At 43.0% G+C, this 25,738-nt stretch overlaps 1 protein-coding gene across 1 annotated transcript in view; it reads left to right on the top strand.

Moving 5' to 3' along the window:
• The window catches only part of hsdl2 (hydroxysteroid dehydrogenase like 2), a 127,956-nt gene that overhangs the window by 91,215 nt on the left and 11,003 nt on the right, over positions 1-25,738 (top strand). Inside the window, exons 5-8 of the mRNA XM_055632435.1 lie at positions 13,556-13,659; positions 14,124-14,222; positions 17,806-18,000; positions 20,769-20,840. Of these exons, the coding sequence (XP_055488410.1) occupies positions 13,556-13,659; positions 14,124-14,222; positions 17,806-18,000; positions 20,769-20,840 (470 nt within the window). The remainder of the gene's footprint in view (positions 1-13,555; positions 13,660-14,123; positions 14,223-17,805; positions 18,001-20,768; positions 20,841-25,738) is intronic.

Below are 25,738 nucleotides of genomic sequence, written 5' to 3'. Positions count from 1 at the left end.
GACATAACAGTATTGGTACAATCCACATGGTGCTACACAGTCATGCATTGCAAAAACAGAAGTAAAGGTCACAGGACTACATCACTGCAGATAATATGAAATTATGAAATTATTGGACTTTGAGATGGTTGATAAATGGTCCCCAAACACTTAAAAAGTTGTTTGGTACCTTGGAGTTGTAGAAGCGTATCCTTTCCATCTGTATGATTATTATCATTTCATTGCGCCATTTTTCAAAGCAGGGGGGTGTAGATGATTTCCAGTCTGTTAGGACTGCCCAATCCCCTAACATCAGTCTGAAGAAGGGTTTTGACCCGAAATGTCCCCTATTCCTTCTCTCCAGAGATGTTGCCTGTCCCACTGAGTTACTGCATCATTTTGTGTCTACCTTTGGTTTGGGAAACAAGCCCTTCGGTCCACTGGGTCTGTGCCAACCAGCGATCCCCACATATTAACACTATCCTACACCCACTAAGGACAAATTTTTCATTTACCAAGCCAATTAACCTACATACCTGTACGTCTTTGGAGTGCTGTGGATGCAATGATCCTTGCACCTGATGGACTGCGAACAAAGTGGAGAAATGGAACTGATCAAATTGAATACTTTTGTACTGTTCACTGAGGGATAAATATCAGACTTTGGCCTTTGTTTACATTTTAACTGAAGGACTGCACTAGCAGAGCAACATTCACTCAGCAACACTTTGTGTTTTACCTGTATTTTGTGTTCATATCTTTGTCTGAACCTGCAACCTTCTGACTCAGATTAAAATATTTGAGAAAATGTGAATGATATCTAATTGTTGTAGGTTTCTTTGTAATCATTTGTTATGTTGATCATTGGAGAATATTGAACAGTGCATGAATAGGAAGGCTCAGTACAAAAGCACAAAGCCCAGCTTGTAGTTTTGTGCCTTTTGTAAGGTGGAGCATAGCAACGTGATTCACTCCTACAGCACTTTTGTATATACACACACCTGTGAACGTTATTTAGTTTCCATAGTTACACTGCTATTAATACTTGCATCCAGGAGTGCATTGGAGCAGATGTTCGCATCAAATTTTCACATGCATAAACACGCAGCACAAACATATTGCGTTAACAGGGAATAATTTTGTATGTGCTTGAAATGGAATTTGCTAATCAAGATTTGCATATGACATAAAACCATCATAATGGAGGAAAATATAGTTAATTTTTTTGGTAGTAATAAATTTATAGGATGTTTTTTCTGCAAATTCTGAAGCATTTGGTGATTTGCTCGTGATTTATTAGCATTTCATTTAAAAATCACTCTCCTGCGCTCACATACTTTCTTCTATCTGTCCTGTACTTCCTTGCTTATTCCCAAATGTTCTCACTACTTGTGACCTGCACTTTCACTTTCTCTCTCATGATTCATGTTGTTGGTAAAGATGTTTATGATCAAAAATGTAAGGCAAATTTCAGTAGGTTTGAGTTGCTTTGGCTTTGCCTTGTGCGCAGACACAATTGGAGGGCACAGGAAAAAATAACGTACAAAAAGGTTGAAGGTGGGGATAATAAAATGACATTACATATGATTACACAGGATTAATATTTCAAGTGTTGTGCTGATGAATGTGGAGCTTGCCACCCATTAGGAAGTTGCGTCAGTTTGGGAGGAATTAAAAATTATGAATGTCTTTTCTCCCAAAACAATTTGTCATTTTTTGAATTAAGAGACGGGGTTAGTTGTATTATGTGAAAATTAGTACCATAAAAATGGGCCATTGGTTCAAGTGGTTTAGCCAGTGTTTACGCCTCCCGCAACCCTCTCAACCATTAATTCATCTTAGATTGTTTTGGGGATATTTGGTGATTGCACATTGGATTTCAAAAGGTAACATTTTAAGTGGCAAGGAATGAAGCAGTGGAATTTCAAACAGACTTTAGGATCCATGTAGAGATATTATTAAAAAGTTATGGACGAGTACAGAAATAATCAAAAAGGTTAATGATGCAACAAAAGGGAATAGAAGTCTTCACAGTGGGAAACACCAGCATCTTGCCAGAAATTCAAGTGAGCCGGGGGCAGAATTGAGTGGAGTTGCTATTACTAAGGGGAAGGTGTTTGGGAAACTGAAAGGTCTGAAGGTCTGAATAAGTCAACTGGACCAGATGGACTACACTCTGGGGTTCTGAAAGAGGTAGCTTTAGATATTGTTAAGGTATTAGTAGTGATCTTTCAAGGAGTGGCCCCAGAGAACTGGAAAATTGCAAATGTTACTCTGCCATTCAAGAAGGGAGTGAGGCAAAAGAGGGGAAACTGTGGGGCGGTGAGCTTGACTTAGTAAGATTTTAGAGTCCATTATTAAGGATGAGGTTTCCGAGTACTTAGAAGAGAAAATATGTTGAAGTCAGCATGGTTTTGTGAAAGGGATTTCTTGCCTGACAATTCTGTTGGAATTTTTGAGGAAAAAATAGCAAGATAGACAAAGGAGAGTCAGTGGAGGTTGTTCATCTGGGTTTTCAGAAGACCTTTAATAAGGTGCTGCACGTGAGGCTGCTGAACAAGATAAGAACCAATGGTATTAGAGGGAAGATACTAGCATGGAAAGAAGGATAGCTGATTGGAAGAAGGCAAAGAATGGGAATAAAGGGGTCTTTATCTGATTGGCTGTCAGTGACGTTGTGTTCCGCATGGGATCGGTGTTGGGGCCGCTACTCTTTGCGTTGTATAACAATGATTTGGATGAAGGAATTGATTACTTTGTGGCCAAGTTTTCAAATGATACGGAGATAGGTGGAGGGACAGGTAGTGTAGAGAAAGCAGCAAGTCTGTAGAAGGACCTGAAAAACTAAAACAACCATTTCACAAACTTGGACAGTGGGGAAAACATGTTAATGTAAAGTAAAATGTCTGTAATCCCTGCACTGGTGTATTATTAGTTAAGGTTTCACAATGAGCTTTGAAAGAAGGTATGAAGGTACGTGACCACACACTTGGTGAAACACTTAAACAAGGCGATTAATGTAAGTGCGTTGTTGGAGAGAGTCTCATAACATAGAGCCAACGTTTTTGTAGATGACAGTGAGGATGGAGTTGGGCAACAGCTTGCAAGAGCAGACTGCCTCAGATGGCTTTTTGATAAAAAGCAAGATCAATTGTTAAAGAAAGTATGACAATTCTGGAGATCAGTAAGAACTGACTGCAGTGTATTTGTGAATTTGAGTAGTTTATTAGTTTAGTTCCGAGATTCAGCGTGGGAACAGGTCCTTTGGCCCACCGAGTCCGCGCCGACCAACGGCCCCTCCATGATTTAGAGGTGGGGGACAATCCTCCCCGATGTTTTGTAATCCGGACTTTATCAGACGCTTACTAAGGGCTGATTCGACCCGTTCGCGGGGCCTTTCAGCGCCCGGCGCAGCTTAAAATCAAACTGCTGCATCGAGGCGATCGAGGCTCCCGATGTTGAAGCCCCCATCGGCCGATGAAAGCCCCCGCGAACTGGCCGATTCAAGCCCCACGATCCAGGGCGGATGAAGCTACTGTTGCTGGATTTCAGAGTCGGTCACCAACCAGGTCAGCTCTCGATGTTACCGTCCACAGGGCCCACGGCCGAAGCCTCGCGTGTGTGCGCATGTGCGCGCGCGGCTGCCAAGATATTGTGTGTGTCCCCCATGTTTTGATAGCGATTTCCGTGCCTGCTGGGGACAATATTACACAGGCCAATTCACCTATAAACCTGCACGCCTTTAGAATTTGGAAGGAAACTGGAGCAGCTAGGGAAAATCTCTATGCTCACTTGGAGAACGTACAAACACCAAAAAGACAGCATCCCTAGTCAGGATCGTACCCGGGTCTCTGGCACTGTAAGGCAGCAACTCTGCGCCATTGTTCTGCAGAGTACTAAGGGAGATGGGTGACACAGGAGAGAAGAGCAGAGGAAATTGTGTTGGGATTCAATTCTGTGCAAGGTCTGCATGACCTCATTAATACCAGTATAATAACAGGAGCAATAACTTACATTTATGCAAACATATTTGTGAGGCAAAATGACCGAAGATAATTCACAGATGTATAAGCAAACAAAGTATGAAACTGAGCCATATGATATAAGGACAGCTGTGTGGTAGTTAAAGGAGCAGAAGGGGTGCGGGAGTTCAGGGAGTAAACGTCAGATTTCAAGACCGACGTTATCTAAGATACAGCTTCCAGTGGTTGAGCAGTGAGTCCTGAATGGTGCGACGTATGGTGGTCGTAGTAATTATGTCCTTTCCCTAATGTAATCTAATCTCATTTATTTGGCGATTATGCCCACTTTAAGGTATCATTTCTCGATGGTGGGAAACAGTGGTTTGAGTCTATTGCTCGTTATGAAACATTTCTTGACTACCTCCAAAACAAATCTCGAAAAAAAATAGGTGCAGTCTTTCAAATGTCATGCACCATTCAATACTTTTTTGGTATCTCTACCTTAACTCCACTTCCCCATTCCCTCAATTCCTTTTGCATCCAAATTGATATGGATATGCCTCGCGGTTGAGCATCCACGGCCTTTTAGAGTAGAGAATGTTGACAATTTACAACACTCTATGTCAAGAAACGTCTTCTCATTTCTGTCCTAAATGGTTAACCCCCTTATTCTGAGAAAGAATCTCCAGTAGTAGATTCACCACCTCTTGGGATCCACCCAGTCAAGCTCCCTATTATTAAATGTAGCAGATATAATCTGTCATTCTTATAAGATCTGTGCAATAGAGGTCTACTCATTCTCTCCTCATTGGACACTCCCTTTGTGGCTTGAATACGTTTTGTGAACCTATGTCACTATCCATCAGAAAATAAATATTTCCTCCTCTGTGTATGGAAGAAGTGAGGTCAAATGGTAACTGAATAAGCAAAACCTCCAGGAAGTGGTGTTATATGACATGTAGATTTGACTTGTTAATGTGTAACCAGCCATCCCTTATGATTTGTGGGGTTGTCTCTCTTGAAATAGTTCCCTAAAGCCAAATTCCACCTAATTAAGCACATGTTTGTCTGTTATTTTGTGCTTTGTAACTGTTTAATTAAAAAAAAAAAAAAAATCCTGTGTATGTAAACGGACCTAACCTCCTGCCTAAGTTTACTGGAAATTCTTTATGCTTATATTTTTGCAGATTCTTCATTGAATTTTTGAGAGAGGTTAGTGGAATAGTAGGCCATTCAGTCGTAAAGAGATTGGTTGATCTTTGACCTATCTGTTTACCTGACTTTACCCCATTAACCTTTAATACTTATGGCTAAGAGATATCAATCACTAAAGTTAATAATTGACCAGCATCTGCTGAAGATAATTCCCACCCTTTGCACTTCAAAGACTTTCCCAATACAATCCTTGAAAGGACTTGCTATAAATTTTAGACGGTCCACATATTAGATTTCTCAATGAGTATAAAGAATTTCTCTTTATTTACTGATCACTTTCCGTTAATTTCTTGAAATCCTAGCACCCCTTGACCTTCATGAGCTGCAATCTGATTTGTGTAATATCTAGTTGTGATATATCCTTGAATAACCAGTTATTCTGTTAAGCCGAATACATCTTGTGTAAGGTGTGGTGCCAGAACTGAACATTGCTGATTTCATAACTGGTTAGTTTAGTTGCCTTCAGCTGCAGCTTTAGGAACAGTGCGACTCAAGCAATGAATGCGTGCGCACAAATGTATAATCTGGTGTAGTGTTCCATCTAGTGGATTAATTGGGATCTCACCATTTGAAATGTGCCAGGAGTAAGATTGTGAATTACGACATCAGTTTATACAAAACTTCCACACAAGATAACATTCGGGAGACATTGCTTGAGAGCCTTGAAGCACACCGTACGAGGAGATATGAGATAGATGACCAAACATTTTTAGGTTTATTTGGGAGTGACTTTCACAGGTCAAGGCAGCTGATAACACAGCCAGCAGTTGTGGGGGGATGAATGTTGGGTCGGAAAGGCAGAAGCATAGAGATAAGAGAGTATTGGTGGATTTGGGGATGTCGGACAGATGGGGAGGAGTGTAGCTAGAGAAGAATTTGAAACTAGGAAATTATTATTTTGGAACTCTTGTTAAACTATCATCCTGAAATGTTGATCAAACACTTCAAGCATTAGCATGATCCAAGTTTTGGTATGACTTTATATAAAGGTAACTTCTGTTTCTTTGTCACTGATCCCTCAGCAAAAAAATGTTTTGTGATATAATTAATCTGAGAGGGTGCACTTTTACAAAATGTCTGCTGCCATTCATAAAATGGCAGCTTCAGAAAAAATAAACAAATGAATTAGGACTTCGGACAGTGTGATGCAACAAATGTTTGAAAAATAACTGTAGGAATGAACTGCAGATGCTGGTTTAAACAGGTCAGACACAAAATGCTGGAGTAACTCAGCCGAACAGGCAGCAGCTCTGGAGAGAAGGAATGCGTGACATTTCAGGTCGAGACCCTTCTTCAGACTAGTCAGGGGAAAGGGAAACAAGAGATATATACAGTGATGTAGAGAGATATAAAGATATGAAAGATTAATGAAAGATATGCAAAAAGGTAAGATGATAAAGGAAACGGGCCAATGTTAGCTGTTAGCTGGGTGAGAACGGGAACCCGGTGTAACTTGGGTGTAGAAGGGATGAAGGGGTTTCTTGAAGTTAGAGAAATCAATATTCATACGTTGTAAGCTGGAAGGGTTGTAAGCTGCCCAAGCGAAATATGAGATGCTGTTTCTCCAATTTGTGATTAGTATCACTCTGACAATGGAGGAGGCCCAGGACAGAAAGGTCAGTGTGGGAATGGGAAGGGGTATTAAAGTGCATAGCAACTGGGAGATGAGGTAGGCCCAGGCAGCTTGAGCGAAGGTGTTCAGCAGAACGATTGCCCAGTCTTCGTTTGGCCTCGCCGATGTATAAGAGTCCACACCTTGACAACAGATACAACAGATGAGGCTGAAGGAGGTACATGTGAACCTCTACCTAACCTGAAAGGACTGTCGAGGTCCCTGGACAGAGCTGAGGGACGAGGTATAGGGACAGGTGTTGCATCTTCTGCTGTTGCTGGGGAAGGTACCTGGAGAGGGGATGGTTTGGGTGGGAAGGGATTAGTTAACCAGGGAGTTGCGGAAGGAACGGTCTCTGCGGAAGGCAGAAAGGGGTGGAGATTGGAAAATGTGGCTAGTGGTGGGATCCCGTTGGATATGGCGAAAATATCAGAGAATTATCTTGTATGCGACGGCTGATAGTGTGAAAGGTAAGGACTGTGGGCTCTCTGTCCCTGTTGCAACTAGGGGGAGGGGGAGCAAGGGAGGAGCTGCGGAATACCAAGGAGACACATGTGATTCCCTCATCCATGATGATAGAGGAAAACCTCACATACCAGGACATCTTGGACATCTCGGATGTCCTGGTATGGAACACCTCACCTTGGGCGCAGATGCGGCGTAAACGGAGGAATTATGAGTAGGAAATATAGACTTTGCAGGAAGCAGGGTGGGAAGAAGTATAGTCCAGATAGTTGTGGGAGTCAGTGGGTTTGTAATAGACATCAGTCGATAGTCTATTTCTTGTGATGGCAACGGTGAGATCAAGAAAGGGGAGGTGTCGGAGATGGTTCAAGTGAATTTGAGTGCAGGATGGAAATTGGTGCAAAGCTAAGAAAGGCCATGAGTCCTGCATGGGTGCAGGAGGTTACACCGATGCCGTCATCAATGTAACGGAGATAGAGTTTATGAATAGAGCCAGTGTACACCTGGAACAGGGATGGTTCTACATACCTTACAAAGAGGCAGGTATTGTTGGGGCCCATGCGAGTGCCCATAGCTATGTCTTTGATTTGGAGGAAGTGGGAGGAGTCAAGAGAGAAGTTGTTAAGGGTGAGGATCGGCTCCACCAGGTGGAGGAGAGTGTTAGTAGAGGGAAATTGGCTGGTTTTGCTGTCGAGAACTGTTTTACAAGGCTAAGTGTGTGCATTCTCACTCACTGCTAAAGAAAGCAAGCTACCCCGGTCACTATTTCTTTACACCTGTATGTCCAATCCTGGCAACATCTTGTAACTTTCCATTGTGACCTCACTCCTGCCATCACTTCATGAACTATATGAGTTCACTTGTCAGGAAGGGTGTGAAGACACAAAGTAGCCAATATTTATGGAGTTATACAGCACAAAAACATGCCCTTCGGCCCAACTTGTCCATGCCGACCAAGATGCCCCATCTTAGCTCAGTCCCACTTGCCTATCTGTCGTGGGAACAGATCCAAGGATGTGGTCAAAGCCTCCATCAAGAAATGAAACATCCCAAAGTTTAACTCCGCTGCCTGTGTTTTGCCCATATCCCTGCAACCCTTTCCTAGCCATGTACCTGTCTGAGTGTTTCTAAATGTTATTATAGTACCTGCCTTAACTTCCTTCTCTGGTAGCTCGATCCATATATCCACCACCCGCTTGAGTGAAGAAGTTACCCCTACAGTTCCTATTAAATCGTGCCCCTCTCAACTTAAACCAATGTCATCTGGCTTTTAATTCCACAACCTTGGGTAAAAGACTCTGTGCATTCACACTGTCTGTTCCCCTCATAATTTTAAATGCAGTACGCAACCTGTGATTGAATTAATCTGTTATACCATTTCAGTATGGCCTCCCTGCTCTTATATTCTGCTGCTCAGCCAAAGAAGTCAAGAATCACATGTGGTTCTTAAATACTTAGCCACCTTTCCTGCTACCTTAGGGAATCTATAGACACAGTTTCCTGGATGTTCTTATTCCCATACACTTCTCAGTATCCAAACATATAGCGTGTATTCACTTGCCCATCCCATATGTATTCCTTAACTGAGCCCAGTTGCCTACTTGATCAGTCCATTGTCTTGTTAATCCAGAGCTTTCTTCCTCATTGTCAATCATGTGATCAATATTCTTTTCACTGGCAAACTTAAATATTGATAAATACTATAAAATATCTCAAGGCATTTCGGGGAAAATTTAAGCAAAAACTCATTAAGAAACTGAAGGAGATGTTTGGACAGATGATGTGGATTTTTTTTTAAATTCAAGAGATTGCTTAATTGGTATTCTGGTGTCGGAAAGTAACCAAAATTGAGGCAGGGGGAATGAGAAGTCATAGGGAGGATTAAAAAAAGTTCAGTGGGAGTTAGGACACAGTTAGGTAAAACCTTCATGAACAATGCAATAAGAGATAATGCAATAATGCGAAAATTACATGAAATAAATGTAATTGCTTTGACTAAAGAACGAAAGTGAAAGAGGTGGAAGGGGTTTGGAAAGAAAATTCCAGGGGAGAAGGCCATGCCAGCTGATGAGCATTATTGAGTTTCTTTAAAGATTTCCTAAATAGATAGAGATACTATGGTATTTGTTGTTGCCTAATTTTAATGTAAATGTTTATTTTTGTTTAAAATATCACTTTTTAATTCCCTTTCATATATTTGTTTGGAACTTGTTCTTATAGCTGGTTAGTGGATCCTTATTTTGATGACCGGGATTTGCTCTCTCCACAATGGAAGTGGTCTAGAAAATATATGTTTGTTTAGTGAAGGTCGATTTGACAGCTTATCACTGTCATATTTGTCCTGTAACTATGTATGATTAATAATTTCATCAAAATTGAAATATTCTGGGTAAAATAAGATTTGTTTCTCGACTGTGTGTAGTAATCATATTTCCAGAACATTGTGCCCCAATTTTCTTTCATAATCTGAAATATTTGCCTCTCTGTTTCTAGAACATCGTGCCCCAATTCTCTTTCATAATGTAAGAAATTTGCTTCTCTGTTTCCAGAACATTGTGTCCTAATTCTCTTTCATTATCTTAGATACCTGCCTCTGTATTTTCTACATTATGATAGTAAGCACACTTCAGAAAGAATTCACTGGCTGTAAAGTGCTTTAGGACTTTCTGAGTGTTACTCCAGTTTAGGTAATTAGTTTAGTTTATTATTGTCACATGTATCAAGGTACAGTGAAAGGCTTTTTATTGGGTGCTATCCAGTCAACGCAGAGACTATGCATGATTACAATCAAACCATCCACTGTGCACAGATACAGGATCAAGGATATGAGGCCTAGTCCAAAATTTCTGATTAGTGATTGTTCGAAGGTCCCTAATGAGGTAGATGGGAGGTCAGAACGGCTCTATAGCTGGTGAGAGGAAAGTTTAGTTGCCTTATAAACGCTGGGAAGAAACTAAATCTGGAGGTATGCGTAGTATCTCTTGCTTGATGGGAGAGGGGAGAAGAGGGAGTATCTGGGGTGAGACTTGTCCTTGATTATGCTGGTGATCTTGCTGAGGCAGCGTGAAGTGTAGATGGAGTCAATGGAAGGGAGTTTGGTTTGTGTGATTGGTCTACGTCCACAACTCTGTGCAATTTCTCACGGTGTTGGTTGGAGCTGTTCCCAAACTGTGCTGTGCTGCACCCTGATAGAATGCTTTCTACAGCGCATTTGTAGAAGTTGGTGAGGGTTGTTGGAGACATGCCGAACTTCCTAAGCTTTCCAAGGAAGTAGAGGCGTTGCTGTACTTTCTTGGCCGTTGCTTCAATGTGGCTGGTACAGGACAAATTGCTGGTGACATTTATCCCTCAGAACGAAGCTTTCAACCATCTCTACTTCGGGACCATCAATGTATACCAGGGTGCGTGTACCGATTCGCATCCTGAAGTTGACCACAATCTCCCTTGTCTTGCTGACATTGAGGGAGAGGTTGTTGCCTTGGTCACCAGGTTACAAGATTCCCAATTTCCTTTTTGTACTCCGTCTCGTCATTATTTGAGATCCGGCTCACGGCAGTGGTGTTATCACAAATTTGCAAATTGAGTTGGATTGATATTTGGTTGCACAATCATGGGTGATTCAGGAGTATAGTAGGGGAGCTGAGAACGTGACCTGGCGGGCCATCAGTGTTGAGGATTATCGTACAGGATGACTTGTCACCTGTCCTCGCTGAATGTGGTCTGTTGATCAGGTGGTCGAGGATCCAGCTGCAGAAGGGAGTGCTGATTCCAAGTTCTAAGTGTATGGATATGAGCTTGGTTGGGAAAAAGGGAATTGAAAGAGAGCTGTAGTCTATGAATAAAAGTATGGTGTGAGTGTACAGTGCCCTCTATAATGTTTGGGACAAAGACCAATTATTTATTTATTTGCCTCTGTACTCCACAATTTGAGATTTACAATAGAGAAAATCACATGTGGTTAAAGTGTCATTGTCAGACTTTAATAAAGGCCATTTTTATACATTTGGTTTCACCATGTAGAAATTACAGCAATGTTTATACATAGTCCCTCATTTCAGGGCACCATAATGTTTGGGACACAGCAATGTCATGTAAATGAAAGTAGTCATGTTTAATATTTTGTTGCATATCCTTTGCATGCAATGACTGCTTGAAGTCTGCAATTCATGAACATCACCAGTTGCTGGGTGTCTTCTCTGGTGATGCTCTGCTAGGTCTGTATTGCAGCTATCTTTAGCTTATGCTTGTTTTGGGGGCTAGTCCCCTTCAGTTTTCTCTTCAGCATATAAAAGGTATGCTCAATTGGATTCAGATCGGGCGATTGACTTGGCCACTCAAGAATTTACTGTTTTTTAGCTTTGAAAAACTCCTTTGTTGCTTTAGCAGTATGTTTGGGATCATTGTCTTGCGGGAGAATGAACCGCCGGCCAATGAGTTTTGAGGCATTTGTTTGAACTTGAACAGATAGGATGTGTCTATACACTTCAGAATTCATTATGCTTCTACCATCAGTAGTTGTATCATCAATGAAGATAAGTGAGCCAGTACCTTCAGCAGCCATACATGCCCAGGCCATAACACCCCCGCCACCGTGTTTCACAGATGAGGTGGTATGCTTTGGATCTTGGGCAGTTCCTTCTCTCCTCAAAGCATAGAAAGCACTCAGTTTATCATGGAGGGTCACACTATCACCAGCGATGTTGCCTGACTTTGCTTTGTAACCAGTTATAGTATTGAGGCCTTGCCATTGTCTGCGGGTGTCCAAATGATTACAGTGAGACTCATGTTTGTGCCAGTATTGTCTCTTGGTATTCCTGATGGCTTTGCAAAGATTGTAGCAGGTTTTCTTGTGCTGCTTGGGATCATTTGACGTATACGCAGTGGTGTTGGCCTTCACTTGGGAATGTACCTCACATTTCATCCATGGTTTTTTGTTTAGGGAATACTCGGATTGTCAATTTCGGCACACATGTCAGTCATGCAGTAGCATACTCATTCAGCTTGGTTGCAGAATCCCTGAATATGGACCAGTCCATTGACTTTTAAAGAGTTGCTTAGGATGTCATCTGTCTCCACAGACCAGCACTGAACAACTTTCTGTACCAGATCTTCCTACTTCAGTTTTTATTTGTAGGAAGGGAATAAAAGCACAGCTAGACGGTATGTAGCCGGGGAATGGAGCGGTAGGTGTTTCTTATGGATGGTCAATAGACAATAGGTGCAGGAATAGGCCATTTGGTCCTTCGAGCCAGCACCGCCATTCAATGTGATCATGGCTGATTATCCCCAATCAGTACCCCGTTCCTGCCTTCTCCCCATATTCCCTGACCGCTATTTTTAAGAGCCCTATCTAGCTCTCTCTTGAAAGCATCCAGAGAACCTGCCTCCAATGCCCTCTGAGGCAGAGAATTCCACAGACAGGTTGAAGTCGAGGGCGTTCTAGCCTCTGGTGGGGCAAGAAACATGCTGATAGTCTTTGATGATGATCTGATGATGATCCTGGCGAGCCACTGCGGCAGGCACCTCCCTGCGGCCGGCAGAGTCGGTGAGGCTGTAGCCCCCGCGAGGCGGAGCCCGCGGCTGGGGCCTGGGTCGGCGCCACGGAGGCATCTGGAGAGGAGCCGGCAGCGATAGTGAATAGGTCGGTGCGGAGGTCGACATGTGCAATCAACGGACAAGGAAGTGAGGACACGTGGAAGTGAGGACTCCGCTGCCGAGGGAAGATAGAAAGGAGGACCGGCGTGGGGGGACCGTCGTGAGGGAGGGGGAAGAATAATGGGGAACCGGCGTCGGGGGACTGCCTTGAGGGGCGGTGGGGGAGGGGGAGAATAAAAGGGGACCTGGCGCAGGTACTGTGTATACCCTGTTTCATTCCTTCATTCATTCAGAATTTTGGTAATTCGCTCTTGAGGTTGGCTTGACTGAAGTGCCTAACTACAATGACCAAGCTTTTGAGGTGGTTTGTCTCAAGGCTTGACATGGGGAGGGATGTAGTCTGCTGTCAGGAGGTGAATTCCTTCGGCAGGTAGTAGGGACGGTTCATGGTTAAATATTCCAGGTCTGGGGAGCATGAGCTCGCCAGGACTGCCAAGTCTGAGCACAACGAGTAATTGATTAGGAAGCAGACCCCTCCCCCTCGAAACTTGCCCAAAGAGGCTGTGCAGTCCTTCCGGTGGTGAGGGATTGGAAAAGGTATCTTGTGAATGTAAAACAAGGATAAAAGGTGGTCTTGGCTCATAAATGTCACCTGTAAAGATACTTTTGTAAAAACAGTCTGAATTATTTTGCATTGTAAAGTGCTCATTTTTCTTCTCTGTCTTAGGTCCAAATTATGCATTCCTCACTTGAAAAAGAGTGCAAATGGCCACATCCTGAACTTGAGTCCACCTCTCAACATGAACCCAGTCTGGTTCAAGAATCACTGTGGTGAGCAGGACATGTGTTCACAAGGAAAACCTGAGATTGTTGTCATTAAGACAAATAGAGTTAATTATGGGGAAAATTAATCTCGTGCTTCAAGATCATGGAGGATAAAGCAGTTTTTTCAACTGACATTAAAAGTTTTCAAAGAGTCAGTTGCGTGTAAAGCAATTTTTGTTGAGCAATTGGTTTATCTAGGTTCAGCATGAATTGTCAGAATGTGGGAAGCAGAATCAAAAAAAAATCCAAATGCAAATGGATATGTGTAATTAAGAATGTAAACAAATGTAGGGCTCCGATGGAAGAGGAATTGCTTGGCTCATGGAGGCAGACACTATGGATCAAAATAGCTGCCCTTCAATCATGCAATTCATTGATTTTTAAGTTTCAACTCGAAACCACCCGAAGAATGAGATGGATTTATTTTGTCTGGTCTTCAGGGACTGATTAAGGTTTTCTCTCCATCTCAGCGTACACCATGGCTAAATATGGGATGTCGATGTGTGTTCTGGGTATGGCTGAGGAATTCATGGGAGAAATTGCTGTTAATGCTTTGTGGCCAAAAACTGGTAAGCATACCTTTTTTTTTAAAAAAAAAAATTTAAACCAAGTGATAATAGTTATTTTGTATTGCTGGTTGAATGGTTAAATATTTAATACTTTTTTAATTTATGTTGTAGACAAGCCTAGGGTAGGAATCCATATTGAGAAAAATGAGATACTCTAAAGCCTATAGTAAAGTCTAAAGGTTGTCCCTGGGTAACAGACACCCAACTTAGGAAATAACTCCCGTAATGTCATTAAATTAAAATGTCCTACGTACGTATATATATATTTCTCCCTATGAATGGCAGAACTAGTTGCTTCTTTCTCTCCACTATTAGTAATTATTATTTATTTTCAGTCTTGTGTGCTTCTGCTGCCATTCATTACAATACTCTGGAGGTATGGCTACCGTGTCAAGTGAATGTTGTGTATTTTACGACTTAAGAACAAAATTGACTTATGGGACGTCGGTAAAAATGGAACTCGTTGTTACCCAGGGATAGCGTGCAAATAACAGAGTAAGACAGAGATACTGTGGAAGGGTTGATTGAAAGGTCAGGTGGATGAAGGGTCATATTTGAGCAAAAGCACTAGCATAGTGTAGTGAAGATGGGCCAGATGGTCTGTTCGTCTGAGGTACATGTGTCATATAAATACTTCGACACAATTAATACAACCTGTCCCAAATCCTTTCATGGAAAGTAGAACAGAATAGCACAAAAACAGGTCTTTGCTTCCACAATGTCTTTGCTGAACATGATGCCAAGACCATCTACCTGCACATAACCCTTCTCCCTCCATTCCTTGCACATCCATATGCCTATCTAAAAGTCATTTTATTGCCACTAATGTATCACCTACAACCACCATCCCAAGCATCGCGTTTCAGGCACACAACACCCTCTGTGTCAAAAAAAAGTTTAGCGAATAGATAGTCATGATGTACCATTCTTCCCAAAATATTCTAAAAATGCACTCTGCTCCAAAATCTAGTTTGTGATGAGGGATTACATTATTAAAGTCTGCTCGACCCCATGTGCTATGATTTACAAATGACAAATCTGAGCTTTGACCATTGTGTTTTAGGATTGTACCACATTGGCCCACTTCAGATGTTGCTAATGTTGCTGAAATACGCAGATTGCTTGTGCAGGATTGAGTTCAGAAAGCTGGCTATTATTGCTCACAGCATGGCACAAGAAGAGTTTTGAAGGGCAGACTGTGCTTCCTGTCATTTGCAGTTCATAAGAATTGAAATAGTTGTGGAATCGGTCTAGTATTGATCGCAACTTGGGAGTGTCCATTAATCATAAATGTTGTAAATAAGGCAATTGTTTAAACTTGAGGAAGGAAGAACTTGATGTTGTTGATAATTAGCATGAATGATACATCATAATGTCTTACTGATTATTATCCTGTGTTGCTTTCCTGTGGTAGTACGCTTCAGTAATGTAGCATAATTATTAATCCATGTAGTTCGATAATATTGTCCCTTTAGCAGTTGAACCACTATTGATCAGTACCTTTTTAAATGCCTGCCTATTACTTTCAGTGCAGCTATTAATAAATGGTGCTTCATTATATTTTAAATATACTTTTGGGCAGTAGTCGTGCATATCTGTAATCTTACCAAATACCAATTACCAATCTTACCAATATATGTACCCTCTTACAATAAACATGCATGACGAGATCCTGGAAAATGCAAACTTCTTTGTGTGCAGTATACAGCTACCATTAGTAGAGGCAAACATTGCTGGTGAAATTCACCATAACCTCCAGTGTATCTGAGGAAATGAATGAAGTTAAGACCTCCAGATCCAACACAGACCTAATAATCTACTGGGCAGCAATGATTCCTCCTCATTCATATGGTTCAGAGATGTGGACCAGCTACAATAGGCACCTAAAGTAATGGAGAGCTACCACCATTGCCAACTTGGCAACATCCTCCAGATCCACAGAGCATTGGGAGGGCACTGAGCATTTGCACTATTCAGTAGCAGAAGGAAACCCAGTGAAAACGGTGAAAGGTGCGTATCACTGTGGCTGATTGTAGATTCCATATTGGCCTAATCAGTCAATTCAAAACCTAGAGAACTGGCCAGGAAACAAGTCCGACTCACACAGGAGTAATTGTCCAAATGGAGGAAGTAATACTTTAATTTTACATTAATATATATATATATATGGATGAATTTGCTTATGTATATTTGACATAAGTGAAGTGTGACATTTCAATTTATAAAAATAATGATAATCACATTCTTGTCTGTCATTATCCTTATGACCAATTTGTGCTGTTTCCTATAAAGAAAGTATAGAAGTTATCTTGAAATTACAGCCCCTTACAAGGCATGTCAAAAGTGTCTTCTTTAACAAGGATCTGAGCATCACTGGCAAGCTCAGCCATTATTTACCAATTCTAATTTCCCTCGCAACAATGGCTTGAACTGCTGTTGGCTTTCTGTTGCATGAGGCTTTGGATTTAGACTGAATGACAATGAAGGAACAATGATATATTTCCAAATTCTGATGATGTGAGGTGTGGAGGGAAGTCTAGAGGAGTAGTCTTCTAGTGGTGGGAGTATGGAACAAGCTGCCAGAGGAGGTAGTAGAGGCTGGGACTATCCCATCGTTTAAGAGACAGTTGGACAGATACATGGATAGGACAGGTTTGGAGCGATATGGACCAAGCGTAGTAGGCAAGTAGCACTAGAGTAGCTGGGACATTGTTGGCCGATGTGGGCAAGTTAGACTGAAGGGCCGGTTTCCACACTGTATCATTCTATGGCTCTTCCCTTGGCAGAGGGAGGGGGTGGGTTGAATGGTAAAGAGTGGTAGCAGGGGTATTAATAAAGTGGGTTGTTTTGTCTTCGATGGTGTTGGCCATCTTGAACATCATTCAGGCAATCGGTGAGTAATACATTGCATTTGGGTCTTTCTTGGAGATGATTGAAAGGCTTTGGGTGTCAGGAGGTGAGTTGCTCATAGTTTGTGTATGGTCTGTGTATGGTCCAGCTAGGTTTCTGATCAATGGTAGGCTTCAGGATGATGATGGTCGAGGCTTAGAGATGGTAATGTAATTGAATATTACGGGTAAATGGTTAGATTATTTTTTGTTGGGCATGTTGCAAACGAGAAAGGAAGCAGTGTAGAGTATTATCTCATAGCTGCAGAGAAAGTATAGATTTACTGAAGCACAAGAACTGCAATAAAGTGGATTGGGAGATTGGGAATACATCTTCAGCATATGAGAGGTCTGTTCAAGAGTCTGATAACTTGGTTGAATCTGCATGAATGCGATGAGAATAAAATGGGTTAGGTTTGGGTTAACGTAAATGGGTGCTTAATGGTCGGTGTGGACTCAATGGGCCAAAGAGCCTTTTTTCGGCTGTATGTCTCTGTATCTCTAACCTTAGGATCTGCTGTGTTGGCTGCCATTGCTTATTGTTCTGTGAACCCTGTAATATTTTGATATTCTAAAACTTGTGAATCTCCATGCTGATTCATGTAATAATCTGTGATAGCAAACAACAGAATTAACCTGTAAGTTTCAATTTTAGATTAAAAAAAAAACATTTTTTTCATTTTTACAACTTTCAGCAATTCATACAGCAGCGATGGACATGCTGGGAGGATCGGAGGTGAGCAGCCAGTGCAGGAAGCCTGAGATAATGGCTGATGCTGCCTATGCCATTTTCTGCAGGCCAAAGTCATTCACTGGCAACTTTGTCATCGATGAAGAATTCCTTCAAACAGAAGGCATAAGAGACTTTGATGTTTATGCGGTTGAACCAGGTATGAGCTCAGTTTGTTCATTTTTAAAACATAGACCAAATAAATTGAATCCAGTATTCACCATAGTTAGTTGAAAAGAACTGAACGTGTGTTTACACAGGAGCAGAGGTGCCTAAGGGATGATTTTATCTTAGTAGGTTCCTTAGTAGGTGGACAAGGTTTTGATAAATGGAAAGTTGGTTATTTCCTGCACTTGGGAGGTCTGTGACTATGATTTAATAATTGTCAGTGAGGATACAAGCAAAACAGGAAATGGTGGGAATATTCATAGGTCAAAAAGTATCTGGAGAGAGAAACTGATGAAAAACCATTGAACTGAATAGTTAACCCTCTTTCTCTCCATCTTTCCCATCTCCATAAATATTCCATATTGTCTCTTTTTATTTCCGATTTCCAGCACCTGCAGTTGTTTTGCTTTGTCGTTAGATTGCCTTGATGTTATGACTTGTTTTAAAAGGCATGATAAGAGCATAGGAGATCAAAAATCCAAAAATGAAAATGCATCTGCATTTGGGCTGAAAGGCATTCTCCTTTTTTGAAACTAACCTGTTGGTTTTATGGTTGCAGTGTGGTAACTAAAGAGGAAGTGGCTGAATGTGAGGAGACTTTGGACGTTTCCTCCTCAGTATCTCCATCTGGCCAGAATCCTCAACTACATTGTTACAGTACACTGTTAACAAAGGATTTTCCTGCGACACAGGAAGTGGCACGCAATATTAATTGTTTAGTTTAAGGGACTTTGGCTGAGTTGAATAACTGTGCAGGTTGCAGTTCAGCTATTCGCAACCTCAAGATCATTCTGAGCATTTGCAAAATCCAATCTCAGAGAGAGTCCAACTCAAATGTATTGAGCAAAAAACATGCTGCTGGACGACCTCAGCATGTCAGGCAGCGTCTGTGGATGCAAAGGGATTGTCGACATATCGGTTTGAGATGTGGCATCAGGATTGAGAGTGTAAAGGGGAGATATCCAGTTGTCTCCACAGATGCTGCCTCACCCACTGAGTTAGTCCACCAGCTTGTTCTTTGTTCCAGATCCCAGCAACTGCAGCGTTTCTGTGTCTTAAATGTAATGAGGCAGGTTCTGAGATGGTGGGAAGGAAGGAAGTGTGTTTGGTGCTAAATAAAAACCATAAGAACCATTGGGCCTTATATTAATTAGATAAATATCAAATGGATTTGTAGATGAGCTATTTTTGATATTTTTAATTGCGGCCAGAAAAGCAATTTAACATGATTTATCAATGGAATGATAGACATTGCTTTTAATTCTTTAGGGAAACTGTCTGAAGCCTCCCGTTTTCAGTTATGTTTAATATTGTTATAATAATAAATGTGCTTCATGCTCAAATCAACATGATTTTTCCTGAGCACAAGAATTAAAATTGAAAGTCCTGTGGGCTTGTTACAAGACACAGGGAATGGAGGCTTGTTGCCAGTGCCGTGAACCATAGCAACGCTAGATCTGTGCTTCTGCACAGGACTCAACGGAGAGCTGGGGTGCAGAAGCAGCCAAGGTACATGTAGCAAAGCAGAAAAAAACAGCAAACTGGCTTCAGGACTTCCACAAAGAAGCCCATGCAAATTCTGTCAGGACCATTGGTGCCAGGAAAAAGCCTTGGCCTCTGAAGTTGGTGCCTTTTCCATTTTCAGAACACCACCACAGAAGGTGGATTGGAAGTACCCTGGTTGCAAAGGATATATAAAATGGGTAGATTTAGAAACTGTGCTTTGTCAGATTATTTTTAATTAGGTTGATAGGATAGATTACAAAATACTTTTATTACCTTAGAGAGGTCTTTATTTTCACTCTTCTCTCATTTACCCTGTACCCTGAATCATCATTGACCCAGGGTGATAGCTGGTTTAAGATCGTGTGCTATGGTGCACTTGAGAGCCTTGAGTATGAACCTGATCTATGGCGAAGACTTTTCTCACTCTGGTTGCCTTTGAAGGTGGAGACTATTTTATTAAAGGAAATGTGTAAATCATTACTGCACAATCTTGGGATACGTTACTTTTATTTATACTGTAATTGTAGATCATTAAATCATGTGGAGTTTCTCACTGCTCTGACAGCTTGCAGTTATACAGGATATTTTATGCCATAAAGTATCTCCGAATGCTTCTCAGGAGTATCATTAGACAAAATAAACATTATTAAACTCTCAGAGACATGTTCCAATAGGTTATGAACAACTTTGTTAAATAGTTGTTTGAAGTAATAGCTTGATAGAGAGGGCTGAGGCAGAAAGAGATAGTGGGAGCATTTCAGAGCTGAGGGCCTTGGGAACTGAAGCGACATGGAACAATGGAAGTGAGAGGAAGAGAATCAAGGAAGCAGAACTGCAGGAACATTCATCTCAAAGATTTGCAAGATTGAGTGGCTACACTTAAAGGGATGTGGGACATTTAAAAACAAGAATGTAAATTCTAAAATGTTCACATTACTGAACCAGGAATTGGTGAAGAGTGACCACAAGGAGATGGGTGAACAGGATAAGCAATGGCATTTGAGGATATTTAAGATTTGCTAAGGAAGATAAATAATATAAATACATTACCATCTTAAAGTCCTATTGACAGTCTTGGTGAGAAAGGACCAGCATATAAAAGAGGCAAGCTGTTGCAGATTGGCCATTTTGGAGCAGCCAAATTGAAAAGGGTTATTTTGAGGTAACGTGCAGAGATTGTTCTTCTTACTGTCATCTTAAAATGTTTTAATTAAACTGGACAGCATGTGAATGACCTCTGTTGTTTGTTTACAGGCCATCCACTATTACCTGATTTCTTTTTGGATGAAGATCCAGTAAGCTTAGCCAAGAAGATGCAAGACTACGGTGTGTTTCCTATTCATTTCAATGCATTCCTTCAGTTGCCATAGCAGATTGATAGCCAGATAGAGCTCAATCTATAGTTTCTGTTTATCCTCATCTCTGTGATCAAGTCAAATAGTTTATGCTAAATTATGGGTGAGGAACCAAATTCTTGATGTTCTGTATACAGATTGGAGTTTAAGTCCATATTTAGAAGTTTGTGTTACTCTGTTGGTACTATGAACTGTAAATGAAAATGCATTAGAATTTAATCGAGTGATGCCCCCTGTGCCGTGTACTGTTATGCTCGCTTCTACTGCCTTCTACTGTGTTTCAGAATGACAACGATCTTGGAATTAGGGCATCTGGTACTTCAGCAAACAATTGGACAGTATGGATGAGAACTAACGATTTTTAAAAAGGAATAGAGGAATCATGGAGAAGAAAATAGTTCATTTTCAAAACGATGGGAAGAAAAATTGATAGAGAGAAAAATTAAAGCTATTTTCTTAAAATAGTTCTTGTCCAGTGCAGAATAAGTCAGCCGTTTAAATAATTCACTTCCAGGCTGGAGAGGTTGATGGGCTTTGCATTGATTATTACAATACCCCTGTCAGGCACAGGGGCATCAGAGAAATGGACCACCTGCAAGCCCATGGTCAGCCGATATGAAGCCAACAAGGTAAAATGGGCACAGTTACAATATCCAAAGGGGGACTGTGCACCAGCTTTCAGCCTGAATGTTGCATGAAGATGACAATAGATAATAGACAGTAGACAATTGGTGCAGGAGTAGGCCATTCGGCCCTTCGAGCCAGCACCGCCATTCAATGTGATCATGGCTGATCATCCACAATCAGTACCCCGTTCCTGCCTTCTCCCCATATCCCCTGACTCCGCTATCTTGAAGAGTCCTATCTAGCTCTCTCTTGAAAGTATCCAGAGAACCGGCCTCTGAGGCAGAGAATTCCACAGACTCACAACTCTCTGTGTGATAAAGTGTTTCCTCATCTCCGCTCTAAATGGCTTACCCCTTATTCTTTAACTGTGGCCCCTGGTTCTGGACCCCCCCAACATCTGGAACATGTTTCCTGCCTCTAGCATGTCCAAACCCTTAATAATCTTATATGTTTCAATAAGATCCCCTCTCATCCAAATTTCCAGAGTATATAAGACCAGCCGCTCCATTCTCTCAGCATATGACAGTCCCGCCATCACAGGAATTAACCTTGTGAACCTACGCTGCATTCCCTCAATAGCAAGAATGTCCTTCTTCAAATTTGGGGACCAAAGCGGCACAAAATACTCCAGGTGTGGTCTCACTAGGGCACTGTACAACTGCAGGAGGATCTCTTTGCTCCTATACTCAACTCCTCGCCATTCGCTTTCTTCACTGCCTGCTGTACCTGCATGCTTTCTTTCATTGATGGATGAACAAGGACCCCCAGATCCTGTTGTACTTCCCCTTTTCCCAACTTGACATGATTTAGATAACAATCTGCCTTCCTGTTTTTGCTACCAAAGTGGATAACCTCACATTTATCTACATTAAACTGCATCTGCCATGCATCTGCCCACTCCCCCAACCTGTCCATGTCACGCTGCATCCTCCTCACAGTTCACGCTGCCACCCAGCTTTGTGTCATCTGCAAATTTGCTAATGTTACTTTGAATTCCTTCATCTAAATCATTGATGTATATTGTAAATAGCTGTGGTCCCAGCACCGAGCCTTGCGGTACCCCACTAGTCACTGCCTGCCATTCTGAAAGGAACCTGTTAATCCCTACGGTTACACAGAAAAACTGGAGAAACTGAGCGGGTGCAGCAGCATCTATGGAGCGAAGGAAATAGGCAACGTTTCGGGCCGAAACCCTTCTTCAGACTGATCAGGGGTGGGGGTGGGTGGGGACAAGAAAGGGAAAAGGAGGAGTAGCCGGAAGGCTGGAGGGTGGGAGGAGACAGCAGGGGAGCTGAGGAAGGGGAGGAGACAGCAAGGACTAACAGAATTGGGAGAAGTCGATGTTCATGCCCCCGGGGTGCAGACTCCCCAAACGGAATATGAGGTGCTGTTCCTCCAATTTCCGGTGCTGCTCGCTGTGGCCATGGAGGAGACCCAGGACAGAGAGGTCGGAGGCGGAGTGGGAGGGGGAGTTGAAGTGCTGAGCCACCGGGAGGTCAGCTAGGTTATTGCGGACCGAGCGGAGGTGTTCGGCGAAACGATCGCCCAACCTCCGCTTGGTCTCACCGATATAGATCTGCTGACATCTAGAGCAGCGGACGCAATAGATGAGGTTGGAAGAGATGCAGGTAAACCTCTGTCGCACCTGGAACGATTGCTTGGGTCCCTGAACGGAGTTGAGGGGGGAGGTAAAGGGACAAGTGTTGCATCTCCTGCGGCCGCAAGGGAAAGTGCCCGGGGAGGGGGTGGACCGAGAGGGAAGGGAAGAATTGACAAGGGAGTTATGGAGGGAGCGGTCTTTGCGGAAGGCAGATATGGGGGGAGATGGGAAGATGTGGCTAATAGTGGGGTCACGTTGGAGGTGGCGAAACTGACGGAGGATTATTTTTTGTATGTGATGGCTGGTGGGGTGAAAGGTGAGGACTAGGGGGACTCGGCCCTTGTTGCGAGTGCGGGGATGGGGAGAGAGAGCAGTGTTGCGGGGTATGGAAGAGACCCTGGTGCGAGCCTCATTTATGGTGGAGGAGGGGAACCCCCGTTCCCTGAATAGTGAGGACATTTCAGATGTCCTGGTGTGGAACGCCTCATCCGTGGAGCAGATGCGGCGTAGACGGAGGAATTGGGAGTAGGGGATGGAGTCCTTACAGGAAGCAGGGTGGGAAGAAGTGTAGTCCAGATAGCCATGGGAGTCAGTGGGTTTATAGTGTATGTCGGTTAGAAGTGTTTTGTTATCCCCTCAATAACTTCGAGTTCGACTCCTCCCACTTCCTCCAAATACAAGGCGTAGCTATGGGCACACGCATGGGCCCCAGCTATGCCTGCCTATTTGTAGGTTACGTCGAGCAATCCTTGTTCAATACATACCAGGGCCCCATCCCCAACCTCTACCTCCGCTACATCGACGACTGCTTTGGTGCCACCTCCTGCACCCGCACACAACTGACTGACTTCATCCACTTCACCACTAATTTCCACCCGGCACTGAAATACACCTGGACCATCTCCGACACTTCCCTACCATTCCTTGACCTCACTATCTCCATTGCAGGTGATAGACTTCTAACCGACATACACTATAAACCCACTGACTCCCATGGCTATCTGGACTACACTTCTTCCCACCCTGCTTCCTGTAAGGACTCCATCCCCTACTCCCAATTCCTCCGTCTACGCCGTATCTGCTCCACGGATGAGGCGTTCCACACCAGGACATCTGAAATGTCCTCACTATTCAGGGAACGGGGGTTCCCCCTCCTCCACCATAAATGAGGCTCGCACCAGGGTCTCTTCCATACCCCGCAACACTGCTCTCTCTCCCCATCCCCGCACTCGCAACAAGGGCCGAGTCCCCCTAGTCCTCACCTTTCACCCCACCAGCCATCACATACAAAAAATAATCCTCCGTCAGTTTCGCCACCTCCAACGTGACCCCACTACTGGCCACATCTTCCCATCTCCCCCCATATCTGCCTTCCGCAAAGACCGCTCCCTCCATAACTCCCTTGTCAATTCTTCCCTTCCCTCTCGGTCCACCCCCTCCCCGGGCACTTTCCCTTGCGGCCGCAGCAGATGCAACACTTGTCCCTTTACCTCCCCCCTCAACTCCGTTCAGGGACCCAAGCAATCGTTCCAGGTGCGACAGAGGTTTACCTGCATCTCTTCCAACCTCATCTATTGCGTCCGCTGCTCTAGATGTCAGCAGATCTATATCGGTGAGACCAAGCGGAGGTTGGGCGATCGTTTCGCCGAACACCTCCGCTCGGTCCGCAATAACCTAGCTGACCTCCCGGTGGCTCAGCACTTCAACTCCCCCTCCCACTCCGCCTCCGACCTCTCTGTCCTGGGTCTCCTCCATGGCCACAGCGAGCAGCACCGGAAATTGGAGGAACAGCACCTCATATTCCGTTTGGGGAGTCTGCACCCCGGGGGCATGAACATCGACTTCTCCCAATTCTGTTAGTCCTTGCTGTCTCCTCCCCTTCCTCAGCTCCCCTGCTGTCTCCTCCCACCCTCCAGCCTTCCGGCTACTCCTCCTTTTCCCTTTCTTGTCCCCACCCACCCCCACCCCTGATCAGTCTGAAGAAGGGTTTCGGCCCGAAACGTTGCCTATTTCCTTCGCTCCATAGATGCTGCTGCACCCGCCTAGTTTCTCCAGCTTTTCTGTGTAACCTTCGATTCTCCAGCATCTGCAGTTCCCTCTTTAACACTGTTAATCCCTACTCTTTGTTTCCTGTCTGCCAACTAATTTTCTATCCATGTCAGTACCCTACCCCCAATACCATGCACTCTAATTTTGCCCACTAATCTCCTATGTGGGACCTTATCAAATGCTTTCTGAAAGTCCAGGTGCACTACATCCACTGTCTCTCCCTTGTCCATTTTCCTAGTTACATCCTCAAAAAATTCCAGAAGATTAATCAAGCATGATTTCCCGTTCGTAAATCAAATGCTGACTCGGATCGATCCTGTTACTGCTATCCAAATGTGCGGCAGTTTCATCTTTTATAATTGACTCCAGTTGAGCTCGACACAGTTTCGGAAAAAGCAAATTCTTGCAATGTACCCCAGTACTGGAAACGTGCTTCGCAGCACTAAATGTTTATTACTTTCACCAGAATTATTTTATTATTAGAGTCTGCAGGTACAAACTGTGCAGTCAACAGTCATTAAATCACAGGACACAGAAGGTGGCCTTTCTGTTTATTGTGCTGATGCAGATCTTTGAAAGACGTATTCTGTCTC

Source organism: Leucoraja erinacea, chromosome 3, assembly GCF_028641065.1.
Source record: "Leucoraja erinacea ecotype New England chromosome 3, Leri_hhj_1, whole genome shotgun sequence".
Taxonomy (NCBI): Eukaryota; Metazoa; Chordata; class Chondrichthyes; order Rajiformes; family Rajidae; genus Leucoraja; species Leucoraja erinaceus.
This window is presented reverse-complemented; position numbering and strand designations above follow the sequence as displayed.